Raw genomic sequence first — 12,490 nt, 5'->3', positions numbered from 1 at the left:
TACATATACTCGACAGCATATGTACACTCAACCCGGCGAGGAAAGGCAAACACTGCCAAAAAGGAGTGACCAATTTATTTCAATCTATGATCGAATTCACACACCATAAGATAATATAGGAAATGTACAATACAATAGAAGAAGATAGAGATAAACTGGGTATGTTTTAATTCAACCTAATATAATTTATTAGTGTTTAATTAAGTAATAAGATTAGAAAAGAGGGAAGAAAGTGAGAAAAAAGGAAGAAAGGTAAAAAAGTGTAAAGATAATTGTGGGGTGACTGGAAAAACGGCAAAGTGCTGGGAAAGTGGAAACCAAAGAAAGACAAGTTGAGCTTCAAAAACACGCATGCTTTTAACTCAAACAGCAACTCTCTTTGCCAACCTGTTTTTCCAACAAATCACTCGCTTAACTTTGCTGCTTCAATTTCCCACCTCTCTTTTTTCCCCTATTAACAAACAGCCCCTTATTTTATTACTAATTAATCTTTTATTTATTTAGGACTTGATGTATACAAGTATATGTTTTTTCTTTTGTGTTAGTTTTTAGTGGTACAATGTGTGCACAAAAATCATGTTTGTACGACCAGACAGAATCTCCGATTTTTTTTCATAAACTAAACCCAACCTTCTTCACTAAAGTATAAAAAGGTACCTTTATTTTTTCTTCATATCATCTAACATCTTATCATATTCATACATCATGCTACCTCCCCCTCACTCCCAAGGGACTTTGTTGATTTGTTCCCAAACTAATTTGACATGAGCGAGGTTGCAATCTGATAAGACGTCTTCTCCATACATATAATGTCGAATTATGCTAAGAAATATTGTGTTATACACAGTACTAATTGATTAGTCAAAAAAATAAAAATAAAAAAAGGGTACCAATTGTATTATATTGGTGTGATTAACCTTAATTTTATTAGGGAAAAGTATTTAGCAATGATTTTCATATATAGATTTTACTATTTTTATCGACTAATACTATTGAACCGGTAATCAAAAGGACAATTAGTATAGTCGACCGATTGTTGTTAATTATGTATCATGTTGAAATTTAAGGTTGTACATAAGTATTGAGGGGTCTTATATTGTTATGGATAAGGAAAGGGAAGGGATATTAATCAATTTAGAAGGTTGAAGAGCTGTCCGCCCCCATTATCAATTGAATTTCGATGAAATCTCATTTGGTCTTGTAAGAAATCTAAACCCCCATTTTGGAGTCTTTAATTACTCTAATAATTCATCATGTCTTATAAAATTATTGATTAATTAGTCTCATTAAACCTTAATTGCCTAGTGTCTTGGCTTGCTTTAGGGCTAATTAAAGCAAGGCTAGGCAACACAAGGCCAAGACAAGGTAACAAGGCCAAGGTAAGGCAAGACAAGAGAAGACATTTTAAAACATGACGATAAAGAGTGTACTAAAGCATGAATGAGATGGTTTTGAGCACTAAGTAGGACTCCCAAGTCCGTTTGGGAAGCCCTGGATGTATAATCTTGCTTGGTAAAAAATTATTCTTTGAATCCAAATTTGAAGGCTATAATACACGAAATCGGATCAAAGATTTTGGGGTCTGGTGTCGAAAACTCACGAAATTATAAGGAATGCATCTCGGGATCATATAATATTGTTAAGAACCATATACAACGATTAGTGAGTCACATAAAGGCCCATGGTGGCCTTTACCAATGAAAGGAGGCAAAATCAAAGTGGCCGGTTCCAACACTCAAATGATCTTTTGAGGTCTTGTGGGGTCCAAGAAAAACACATTGAGGTCTTTCATTTTCAGTTTTTAAACAGTCAAATATCATCCAAAATGTAGCTTATTATATAATCCACGAGTTTAGACCAAATTCAGAGGTTTCGAGACTCGATGTCGAAAAATCTCGAGATTGTAGGGAATGCATTCCAGGGTCATATAATGATGTTTGGAGTCATGTATGACCACTACTCAACTATTATTATAGATCATGTTGAAATTTAATATTGTGCAAGAATGCTAAAATGTCAAACTATACGTTACATTGTTAGTGAAATGTGAAGAGATATTAACCATTTAGAAGATTAAGGGAAGAGATATTAACCATTTAGAAGGTTGAAGAGAGCTCTCCTTCCCCATTATCAATTGAATTTTTGATGGAACCTCAGCTCCTTTGATCTTATAAGAATTCTAAAACCCTAAAATCATCATGACTTTACTGATTCATTAGCCTCTTTAAACTGTGGTCATACAAGTTATATATGTATAATGTATTAGTCATATTGTTGTCACATTGTCTAAAACACTAACTAACGTTAACATATTTTACATGCATATATGTAGAGTACATTATACTTCATATAAGTATTGAATTCTCAACGTCTCATCATTAATGTGAAACAACAGTCGTGCGTATTAGAAAATACTATTAATTTAATTAGCATAAACTATTATAATAATAATAACATAGGGAAATGTGACAACTCCTTCCGAACATTGTATATCCTTCATATTAAATTACATGGGATGTGACCATCTATCAATTCTGGACGAAGAGAGTACACCTCCATTATATTGGAAAAAGTTGGCGATGGACAACTTGATTGGTAACAAAGATTTTTCGACCAAAGACAAGAAAATTCTTGGAGAGCACCTGTATGTTACCAGAATTTCTTGGGTACTTCAAAACATTGCAAACAAAGCTCGCTGTAACTAGAATCAAAACACTTTTTACAACACCTTTGTCTCTCTTCATTATTTTGCTACTTTTCTGCCTTAACAACTGCATTTGTTTCCCATTATTAACAGCTTAATCACTTATTAATTAAAAATCACTTGGACAACCATAACATTTCATCCTTTATGTATTAAATTTAATTCAAGCAGGTTCATGAATATAAGTTTTGCACCTCAACTTTATACATTATATTTTTATTATTAATTATTCCTGAAATATATATACTTCATTTTTATAATTTAGTGTACAACTATTTTTAGAAAATTATAGAAACTACTCATAGTATATGGACGAACCGGCCACCTTTTAACCGTGCATATCTTTATCTCTGTCAATTTATTAGATAAAATAAGAATAAAAAAACAGTGGGAACCAGACAATAAATAATATGTAGTCAAATATAATTATATAAATTTTAACTTTCATGTCATTTACACAAATATAGGTACAGTACCATGCAAATTCAATGGATTTTTTGCAAGTTAAGGATTTTTTATTTTTATTTTTTAAGGGCAAAAACCATTCTAATTAATTTATTAATACGATAGATTAAACAAAACCCATTAATAGAGACAAAGGTCGGCTGCTAGGAATCTACTTCCCTAGCTACATATCATTATCTTCTACTCAGTCTCTCCTTATATATGTTCATAAACCCTCATTCATCTATATCTCATTAAAACCAAATTATTCATTTTTACTCTATTACATATTACACTAATTTATAAGTTTTATTTAGCAAAAAATCATGGCTAGTGTTTTTGTAACAAAAAAGGTAAATGTATATCCAAAAACCATGCAACCTACCAAAATTATGAAGCTTTCCAATTTAGATAGGCAATGTCCTACACTTATGTACTTGGTGTTTTTCTATAATCCTTCTCATAATCATAATTATAGTAATGATTATTTATTTAGTAGCTTGAAATTGGGTTTAGAGGAGACGTTGTCGCTGTGGTACCCGGCAGCTGGGAGATTAAGCAAAAACCCTAATAATGGGAATAAGCTTGATCTTTGGTGCAACAATGGCGGTGCAATTATGGTTGAAGCTGTTACACAAACTAGGGTTTCGGATCTTGGTAATCTTTTTCAATATAATGAGTTTTTTGATAATTTGGTTTATAAGCCTACTTCTGAGATGCCCCTTCTTGTTGCTCAGGTAATTTAGTCTAATTTGGTATATTTTAACTCTTTATTAGAATATTTACATTTTAATACGTGTATATTATTGCAAGTTTCACTATAATATGTATGTTATATATTACTTCGTATACATATAGTATAACATAAATTAAGTCCAAAGTCCTTGAATTGCCTTAACTCCAATAAAATTTCATTTTGTTCCAAATAATATAAAAAAAGATGAAAGTCAGAAAGGTTTTGTAATTTGTAAGTTTATAGTTGTACTTGATGTGTACCATGAAGGTTATATGATCTTATTAATGTTCTAAAACATACACTTTAGTTTTTAATTTTGTATATAAAAGCTGTTGCGCTTCTTTCACTCTTGTTGATTTGTTTTCTTGTTTGTTCATACCCAAAGAGGAAAATTTAAATACTCCTTATTTTATCAAAAAGATATTCCTACATATAAATTTTTATTATAAATAATGTTCATGACTCATTATTGCAAGTGCAGTATTTAATTTTATTATATTCTCTAAAATTAGACCATATTTTTTAGAAATTTCAAGTGAATCACGTACTAATTAACGAATTCACTTGAAATATTAATATCCATGAATTTATTTGCCAATAGTAAATTATACAAAGTATTTATATGTATACTTCAATGATCTAATAAACGGAAGTATATATACTCTCCGGGATCAGACTATCGATCTAGTCCATACTCGGAACAAATTTATAATATTTTTAATACATGTGTAGCCATGTAGGTATTCTGGGATCTCCCTAACTAAATAGGGCGTTAACTTAATTTACTCCAATATAATCTCAAGGATCAACTAGGAGTTCCTCGATTTAGTTAGAGTTGTGTGGCATACGATTGCATCGTTTGTAACCATACTCTTTACTTGTTTGATTAATCTATGCACGCATGACTTAAAAGTGTTAGTGCAGGTGACAAAATTTGGATGTGGAGGCTACTCAATTGGGGTAGGAACAAGTCATGCACTTTTCGATGGACAAGCAACCTTCAATTTTTTATCAGCTTGGGCTTCCAAAACTCAAGCTACTAAGCTTGGAATTAAGGCACTTGATTGGCATAAACCTGTGCATGACAGAGAAAGATTGTTACACCTCAATTCCAACAATAATAATCCAGAAGCTGCATTAACAAAAGTCGCGGCTATTCAACATTTGTACCAATTGATCACCCAAGCAGCTCCTAGTGGTGGCATGCTTATGAATCCTCAATTGTTTGTGCCGTCGTCTATTAAAGATGATTGTGCTCTAAGGACCTTTCACTTCACCTCGTCGATGATTGATACCTTGAAGAGGAGAACTTATGGCCTTAATAGCTACTCTTCCTCGTCGTGTTCATCTTTTGAGATTGTCACTGCACACCTATGGAAGGTAAGTGTTCTGAGCTGGTCTCAACAATCAATAATTGGTTAAACCTAACTGTACAACTTTGAATTGGATTTTAATATTTTATTATATACTGTTGTTCATGTTAAGTACAAAATGGACGAACAACGTAATGCATTGTCATCTAGGTATTAACTATTAAGTGTGTTTGAATGAATATTTGGTTATCATAAGCATGGAAATCATCTGCTAATAAGCAATTGACTTAAGATTTGCGCAGTTATATTGAAGTTGTGTTACTCTTTGAATTGGTACATGGAATGAGCACGGTAGCACTATTTGCTACCTACTTTTGTTAAACTAGCTTTAGTGTTTAGTCTACAGGTGTATCAGTTTAACATGTATGTACCACGTACCATTTCACACATGTTAGGTCACGGTTTGAGAGATGATTGAACGTAGCTACATTATTAATTATAAGGAAACCCAGAAAACAACATTAAAACGCGAGTTCTGATGAATGCTATATCTATTTATAGTTTGATTAATAGCTAGTAAGATTTATGTTCATTATAAGTTTACAACATTTAAATATTTAATCTTATACTATACGAGTAGCATGTATTATGGACTAATATACAATACTACAGGCAAGAACAAAAGCACTTGGGCTAAGAAGAGAAAGAATGGTATGTCTCCAATTTGCAGTAGACACAAGGACCAGACTCACACCCCAACTCTCCCAAGGCTTTAGTGGAAATGCTTATGTTCTAGCCTCCGTCGCTCTCACTGCCGGTGAGCTTGAGCTCGCAAGCTATGAAACCCTTGTCAACAAGATCAAAATGGCCAAGAACTCCGTTGACAATGATTACGTTAGCACGTATCTCGAGGTACTCGAGGGGTCTGGGGACGCCCTACCATCCCTAAGGGAGCTCACCATGGTCTCAGATTGGACTAGAATGCCATTTCACAAGGTTAATTTCATGCACCCTTATGCAAATTCAGCTGTTTCTGCATGCCCTTTAACTCCTCCTGTCCCACAAGTTGCATATTTTATGCAAAGTCCTAAGGAAGACAAAGGTATTGATGTGAGGATTGGATTAAACTCACAAATCCTTACTACATTTTCTCACTATTTCCTCAACAATATTTCTTAACACCCACAATTTATTTTATTTTGGTTTGTTCATCTAATTTTATTTACTATTGTTACATATTTCTCTTAGAATATATTACAATAGCTACAACTTTATTGTAGCCATCGAAAGAAAAAAAAATTACACTAATTATTAATTAATCTTACGTACTGTTGTAATGACAACAAATATATTGTAATTTGTAACCATTGTAAAATCTTCCGGTGGAATAGATGTTAACGGCTAAAATTAAATGTGTCAACGTATGAATGGGTGATGAAGAAGGTTGTAAATTATAGCCCTAGATAATTTGGCTTCTTTCATGCTTATGTAAGGTGACATTAGCAAATATTTACCCTGAAATTAAATGTTTGTGTACTTTGGCATTATGATTATTAATCATATTGGTGGGATCTTTGCATTGTTGAAAGATAAATCTGACAAAAATGTCTTTAACATAAGAGGTAGTACAAAAAAATTATTGTCTTTATTATTTTTTCCAGTAGATAAATAAATATCTTGTTCAGAGATGGGATATCATTTGATTGCATCTACATGTCAGAGGAGTAATAATGGGATACTATCACTACCTCATCCAATAGATGCCTGGATACCATGAAATCTGTACATTTCGAATCTGACAAAATACATATCAAATTATAATCATAAACATAATTAAAAATGGAAATCATTAAATGTTTAGCATAAAGGCACAAATAACGGTAAGGATGTAGATGCATGTTCTATTCACTTGAAATTCAATTAATTGTGACTTGAATTTGGATAGCGTTTATTTAAATGTGTTTGAACTTCTAGGCCATCGTGTTAACTTAATTGCCTTGAAAAAAGACTGCATAGGACATAGGCGGTATGTTGAGCTTGTACATATAACTTCAAGAAAGTCTAGATGGAAGCAAATTTCAGATATATTCGAAAAACGCGATTCATGTGAAAAGAACAAAACCTTAAATTAGAGAATGGGGCATGGTAAGCATCTGAGTACCAACTAACCATAACATTTATTTAGAACAGCAACTACTTAGCCTAAAACAAAGGTAGCAAATGTATCATAAAATTACAAATAAAGGAGATTCCCTGAATCGGGCTGTGCTTCTCCTGTTTACCTTCTACCATTAAACAAGCCTTCAACTAACTAGGAATACATATCAGATTCAAAATCCCCATTCTTCAACATTTTCACATCCTGTTCCTGAAACAGAAACAACAAATTAGTTTAAAACAAAAACCAGCATTGCTCAAAACATGGTGACATACAAACTACAAGTTAACTTATAGGCATGCTTTCACAAAGGTATGAATTCCTATCCTGCAAAAGGTCTTTCAACTACGATAATTTTGAAAAGGGGAATATAGAACTGACTTCAGTGGCTTCAGACCCCACAGTGAAGTAACAAGTTTTACAGGATAATTTTCAGCACATCAGATTCAATAATCAAGGGTGTGAACCTAGTTCAAGAAGAATACCTGCACAAAGAAAACGAAAGATCATACAGGCTTAAACATCGCAGTCACAACATCTTCCAAAGACCCGGCACCATTACCAGCATTATAGTTGCCCAGAGGCCTCCCTCCTTGTTCCATGAACTGCCCTTGCTTTGTTTTTCTTGTCACGTCAACTGCTGAATTTTGGAGCATCTGGTCATGCTGGGTGGCTAAGCAATCAAACCCCGGTTGTCCCATCATATCATATCCTGTATCTCTATTCCTGCTGCTTGGATTGTATGCACTGTGAGTGCCAGTCACTGAAGGATTCGCCGAGCCATCCAAAAAATCTACATCCCATACTTGCTTGGCCACATGACTCGTGTTCTGCATCATATTCTCACCCATCATGTTCGAGTTCTGCAACCGGTTTTGGATAGAGATATTTGGTGAAAAATCATGCACCCTATTGTCCATGGGACTCATAGAATTTGGCTGCGATTGGACAGCTGCAGGCCAACTGCTACTACATCTATTATGATCCAACAAGTTAGGGGCAGAATTCATGTTCACCTCAAAACTGTCAAGACTTTGTCTTTCTTGAGAAGAACGACCTTGCATCGTCAATGAACTGTTAGGAAGGCTGAGAATTGAATTGCTTGAGCCACTTAAGATGGTATTATTTTTGTGGAGTTGATCAAATTCCAATGATGTCGGCATCCCTTGAAGTACATTGCCAGTATGATCCCCAGCAAACAAGTTGGGGTGGAATTTGGAGTCAGTGATGGAAGAAGTTGGATTTTGGGGCTGGCTCAACTGAATAAGTCCAGAAGGAGGGAGTCCGTGAAGGCCGCCCATCCCAGCTGGAGTGTTCAACCTGCCCAGGACTCCAGGGGGCGGGATGGGTCTCAGAGAGTTGTTATGGAATTGTGGACTCGCATTGAAGCCATGAAAATTCACTGCGTTCATTCTGAGATAATCAGGTCCTCCAAACGCGGCAGCCATGTTAGCTTGCTGATTAGCCACTGCGCTGATTCTTTTCAAATACAATCGATATTTCTAGAAAACACAAAAGAGAAGGAAAACTCTAAGTTTGAGAAAACAGTGTTTTTCTACAAATATAAAAAAACAGAGTTTGCGGAAATTTACTTGGAGATGACTGGCCACATTTTCTCTAGTAAGCTTATCGACATTCATTAACTCCAGGATTTTCTTAGGCACAGCTTCTGCATTTCAAAAAGAATACATAATCAACATTTAAAATTAGAATCTCAACTCTCAAGTACAAAGTACAATAGCTATCAATGATGACAAGAATAATGAAGTTAAATTGTAAATAATGCTTTCCTCAAAAAAAAAAAAAAAAAAAAAATTGTAAATAATGCTACAAGAACAATCTTGCACTACTCTCTGGACCCCTTCAGAGCTCTTGGATCAGAAATGAAGCATTACAATCATCATTATAAGTTGAATTACATATTAATAGCAAAATTTGGTGATAATGTGTCCTCGGTACCTCATGATGTTCCTATGTAGCTTGATAGCTGATACTATAATATAAATTAAGGTATATATTAGGATCAGACAATTCTATATAATCAACCAAGATTGAAGAAAAAACCGAGAATTCCTTCATTGAAGGAGTAACATGCTAGATCCAAAGGAAGTCAATCATATCAACTTCATGGAAATGTAGAATGACCATCAAAAGGAAACTATAGAATCATCATAAATTCTGCAAGAACAGGAGAATAAGAGGGAACATACTCTCAAGACCAAGCTGGTTAACAGCAGCAACAAACTTGCGATGCAGATCCACGGACCAGACAACACGGGGTTTCTTCTGAGCAGAAGGGTCTTCATTTTCATTATCATCCTCATCTTCGTCTTCATCATCATCCGCGTTTTGGTCCTTCCTCTTTCTACAAAATTTCGCATCTTGATCAGAGTTTGCACCTCCAGTTCCATTATCTCCACCGGAATTCTTGTCCAGGCTGTAAGAGCTGTTTCGGTCCTTAGGATCAAACTTCTTTCTCCTGACTACATGCTGCCAGATATTCTTCAGCTCCTCCAACCTCACGGGCTTAAGCAAGTAATCACAAGCTCCATGCGTAATCCCTTTCATTACCAGCTTGGGATCACCATTAGCAGACAGCACTGTAAAGATAAGTTTTCCCATTTTAGCACGTAAACTTGGTGAGAATCACCATCCCAATCACTAATCCATTGTGATTTAGTAATAACCCACATAAAAGGACAATCACTCTAATTAGCCGCTTAAAAGTCGATCCACTATTACATACACCAAGCCTGCCCCAAATATTCCGGTGTTTAAACAAGATTTTCTTACACAAAACCCACTGAAAACTCTATGTTCAAAGTTAGTATTCACATTTTTCCTTAACCCCCCTCATAACTAAGTGTTCACTTTAATTTTGCTTCAACTGTCTTACTGATAGTTGCCTCCTTTAAATTATTTCTCCAACAGTCCAATGTTCTATTTACGTGAGAGTATGTTTGGAAATTCAGTATTAGTCTAACTCTACTTCGTTGAAGATGACAAATTTTTCTAGGCATCCCCAAATAGCATTATGACTTTATTACAAGCGAAGAGAGCATTCCACAATAAATACACAAAAGTTTATCCAAATAAACCCGCCTCCAAACTAACTGGCTTAGAACTGCCCTGACTAACCAATTTGATAAGTCTTTAAAAGAAATCATCAAATTGAAGTGAGGTGAATGTAACCAAGCAAATTGAGCCTACAATCAAGTCCTTAATTTATTTCATATGCAATAATCATTCTGGAAATACACCCCATCAATGCAGATATTCTACATTATTGTATAATAATGAAATGAATCAAATTGATTTCTACAATTAAACATATTTCTATAAGTAGAAGATACACAGAATATGAATTAAAAGGAAATGAAATCAACAATAAAATGATTTTCATAGCTTACTTATAACAGGCAGGTCCATCTCAAGCCCAACAAACTCAAGCAACTTAAAACCATCCATGTCCGGCATATGAACATCGCTAATCACGAGATCGAACATGTTCTTGTTTTCCCTCAGCATCTTCAGAGCCTTAATGGCTTGGCTTGTCGTCGTAACTACAATGTTCAAAACTCTCATACATCAGACCATCATTTACCAAAAAAAAAAAAATTGAATCATGCAGTTGAAACTTATAGACATTGTTACACTGATTTTGCAACAATATTAGCAAATTCCAAATTATTAAAATATGGAAAAATTAAAGGACAAGTCAGTAATATCCCCTTAAAGTTTGCAAATAGATCTCACCGGTCAAAGCTAATTACTCAAAAAATATGATATGGGGTAGAAAATTCAACCCAACTTCACAGATTGTTCATATTACAAATTTAGTTACTGTAGATTATAAATCAAATAAACCCAAATTATAGGCATTCAATCTGAGGATCTAAATTGACAAAAACAAAAAAAAAAAAAAAAAAAAAAAAAAAACACACACACACACACACACAAAGTCACAATCTTTTCAACGCAAATCTGAGAATCTATTGATTGCAAAGAAACTAAAAATCATGCTGAAAATTCACAAATTGGAAAAAAAAAAAATACATATAATATCTGAATTATTATAAAATCATCCAGATGCAAAATCAATAACAAACACACAATAAAACAGGGGGAAAATCCAAAAAAAAAAATTAAGAATTGCATTTCATTGTTAAATTAAGAGTAGCAAATTAGAGCACTTTCAGAGCAATTATTAGTAAACAACACAGAAAATTATTCTAGGGAAAGAAATGAAGTATAAAATTATTACTAACAAATTATACAGAAATCCAAGAAAATCATCATAAATCTAAAATCCCATTATAAGAAAAAAAAAATTAATGAAATAAAAATAACAGATAATAAATTTAAGAAAACATACCATGATATTGGCATTTTCTCAAGAGAGATTCCAGAAGCCTAAGACAAATAGGGTCATCATCAACAGCCAAAACTCTCATGCCCACTGGAAATTGATCAATTGATTCATCTTCTCTTTGTTCAACCGTCATCTTTTTCACCAAATTATCCCCAAAAACTCAACAAGTTCTTATCTTTTTTTTTTTTTAGGGAGATTTGTGAACTCTGCTTTTCTCCTGTTTTAAAACAGAGCAATACTAAAAGTCTAAATGAGGAGAGAGAAAAAAAATATATAAAAAAAACAGTAAGAATTAGTTAAAGTCACTATCAATGAATTTCAACTGAGAAATTTTTGAGAATTTATTTGCAGAAAGAGAAAGACAGGATAATAGGATGGATGGAAAGAGTTAAAACTTAAAAGGGAGTAAAAAGGAAGACTTTGAATTAGGAATATAGGTACTCTGCTTTCTTTTTTCTTTTTCTTTTCTTTCTTTTTTTTTTAATATTTGTCAATCAATTAATTAAAATAATTAATTGATTAAATTTTAAATTATGAGAATTAAATGTTAGAAAATTATATGGAATCTGACTTTAACGTTTAACCATATATGGATGGCACTGCGAAAGCTGGATGAAGCATGCAAGCAGTCAGACTTGCTGAAAGTGTTGCTCCTTTTATTTAGGTTTTTTTTTTCAATTGTAAGGTATTTTTTTATTTTTTTTAATTACGAGTAAAAAATTTTAATTTATATACTCCGTACGAAGTATAACACATGTAATAA

At 33.5% G+C, this 12,490-nt stretch overlaps 2 protein-coding genes across 3 annotated transcripts; one reads left to right on the top strand and one right to left on the bottom strand.

The window, feature by feature from the left end:
- The first annotated feature begins 3,435 nt into the window (after positions 1-3,435).
- LOC110704638 (brassinosteroid-related acyltransferase 1-like) lies at positions 3,436-6,706 on the top strand. The gene is made up of 3 exons (XM_021882457.1): positions 3,436-3,885; positions 4,809-5,264; positions 5,870-6,706. The coding sequence occupies exons 1-3, from the start codon at positions 3,475-3,477 to the stop codon at positions 6,374-6,376; spliced, it is 1,374 nt and encodes a 457-aa protein (XP_021738149.1). The 5' UTR covers positions 3,436-3,474; the 3' UTR covers positions 6,377-6,706.
- A 592-nt stretch (positions 6,707-7,298) lies between these two features.
- On the bottom strand, positions 7,299-12,239 carry LOC110705837 (two-component response regulator ARR12-like). 2 transcript variants are annotated; one of them, XM_021883775.1, is made up of 7 exons: positions 11,731-12,239; positions 10,766-10,918; positions 9,566-9,955; positions 8,948-9,024; positions 8,372-8,857; positions 7,841-8,218; positions 7,299-7,565 (listed from the first exon to the last, which is right to left on the bottom strand). In XM_021883775.1, the coding sequence occupies exons 1-6, from the start codon at positions 11,858-11,860 to the stop codon at positions 7,862-7,864; spliced, it is 1,593 nt and encodes a 530-aa protein (XP_021739467.1). In that variant the 5' UTR covers positions 11,861-12,239; the 3' UTR covers positions 7,299-7,565; positions 7,841-7,861. The 2 variants fall into 2 exon arrangements, with proteins under 2 accessions (XP_021739467.1, XP_021739462.1); XM_021883770.1 differs by having other exon boundaries at positions 7,841-8,857.
- Positions 12,240-12,490: the final 251 nt, after the last annotated feature.

Source organism: Chenopodium quinoa, unplaced genomic scaffold (assembly GCF_001683475.1).
Source record: "Chenopodium quinoa cultivar QQ74 unplaced genomic scaffold, ASM168347v1, whole genome shotgun sequence".
In the NCBI taxonomy this organism is placed as follows: domain Eukaryota; kingdom Viridiplantae; phylum Streptophyta; class Magnoliopsida; order Caryophyllales; family Amaranthaceae; genus Chenopodium; species Chenopodium quinoa.
Note: the sequence above shows the minus strand (reverse complement) of the source record. Positions and strands in the feature narration are given on the sequence as shown.

What these genes read in the sequence shown, in the direction of transcription:
- LOC110704638 (XM_021882457.1), top strand. Translation starts at nt 3,475, where the DNA reads ATGGCTAGTGTTTTTGTAACAAAAAAGGTAAATGTATATCCAAAAACC. An exon ending in TGCCCCTTCTTGTTGCTCAG is followed by an intron (nt 3,886 to 4,808) that starts GTAATTTAGTCT and finishes GTGTTAGTGCAG; the next exon opens with GTGACAAAATTTGGATGTGG. An exon ending in TCACTGCACACCTATGGAAG is followed by an intron (nt 5,265 to 5,869) that starts GTAAGTGTTCTG and finishes ACAATACTACAG; the next exon opens with GCAAGAACAAAAGCACTTGG.
- LOC110705837 (XM_021883770.1), bottom strand. Translation starts at nt 11,860, where the DNA reads ATGACGGTTGAACAAAGAGAAGATGAATCAATTGATCAATTTCCAGTG. An exon ending in GAGAAAATGCCAATATCATG is followed by an intron (nt 10,919 to 11,730) that starts GTATGTTTTCTT and finishes TGAACATTGTAG; the next exon opens with TTACGACGACAAGCCAAGCC. An exon ending in TAACCAGCTTGGTCTTGAGA is followed by an intron (nt 9,025 to 9,565) that starts GTATGTTCCCTC and finishes TTTGAAATGCAG; the next exon opens with AAGCTGTGCCTAAGAAAATC.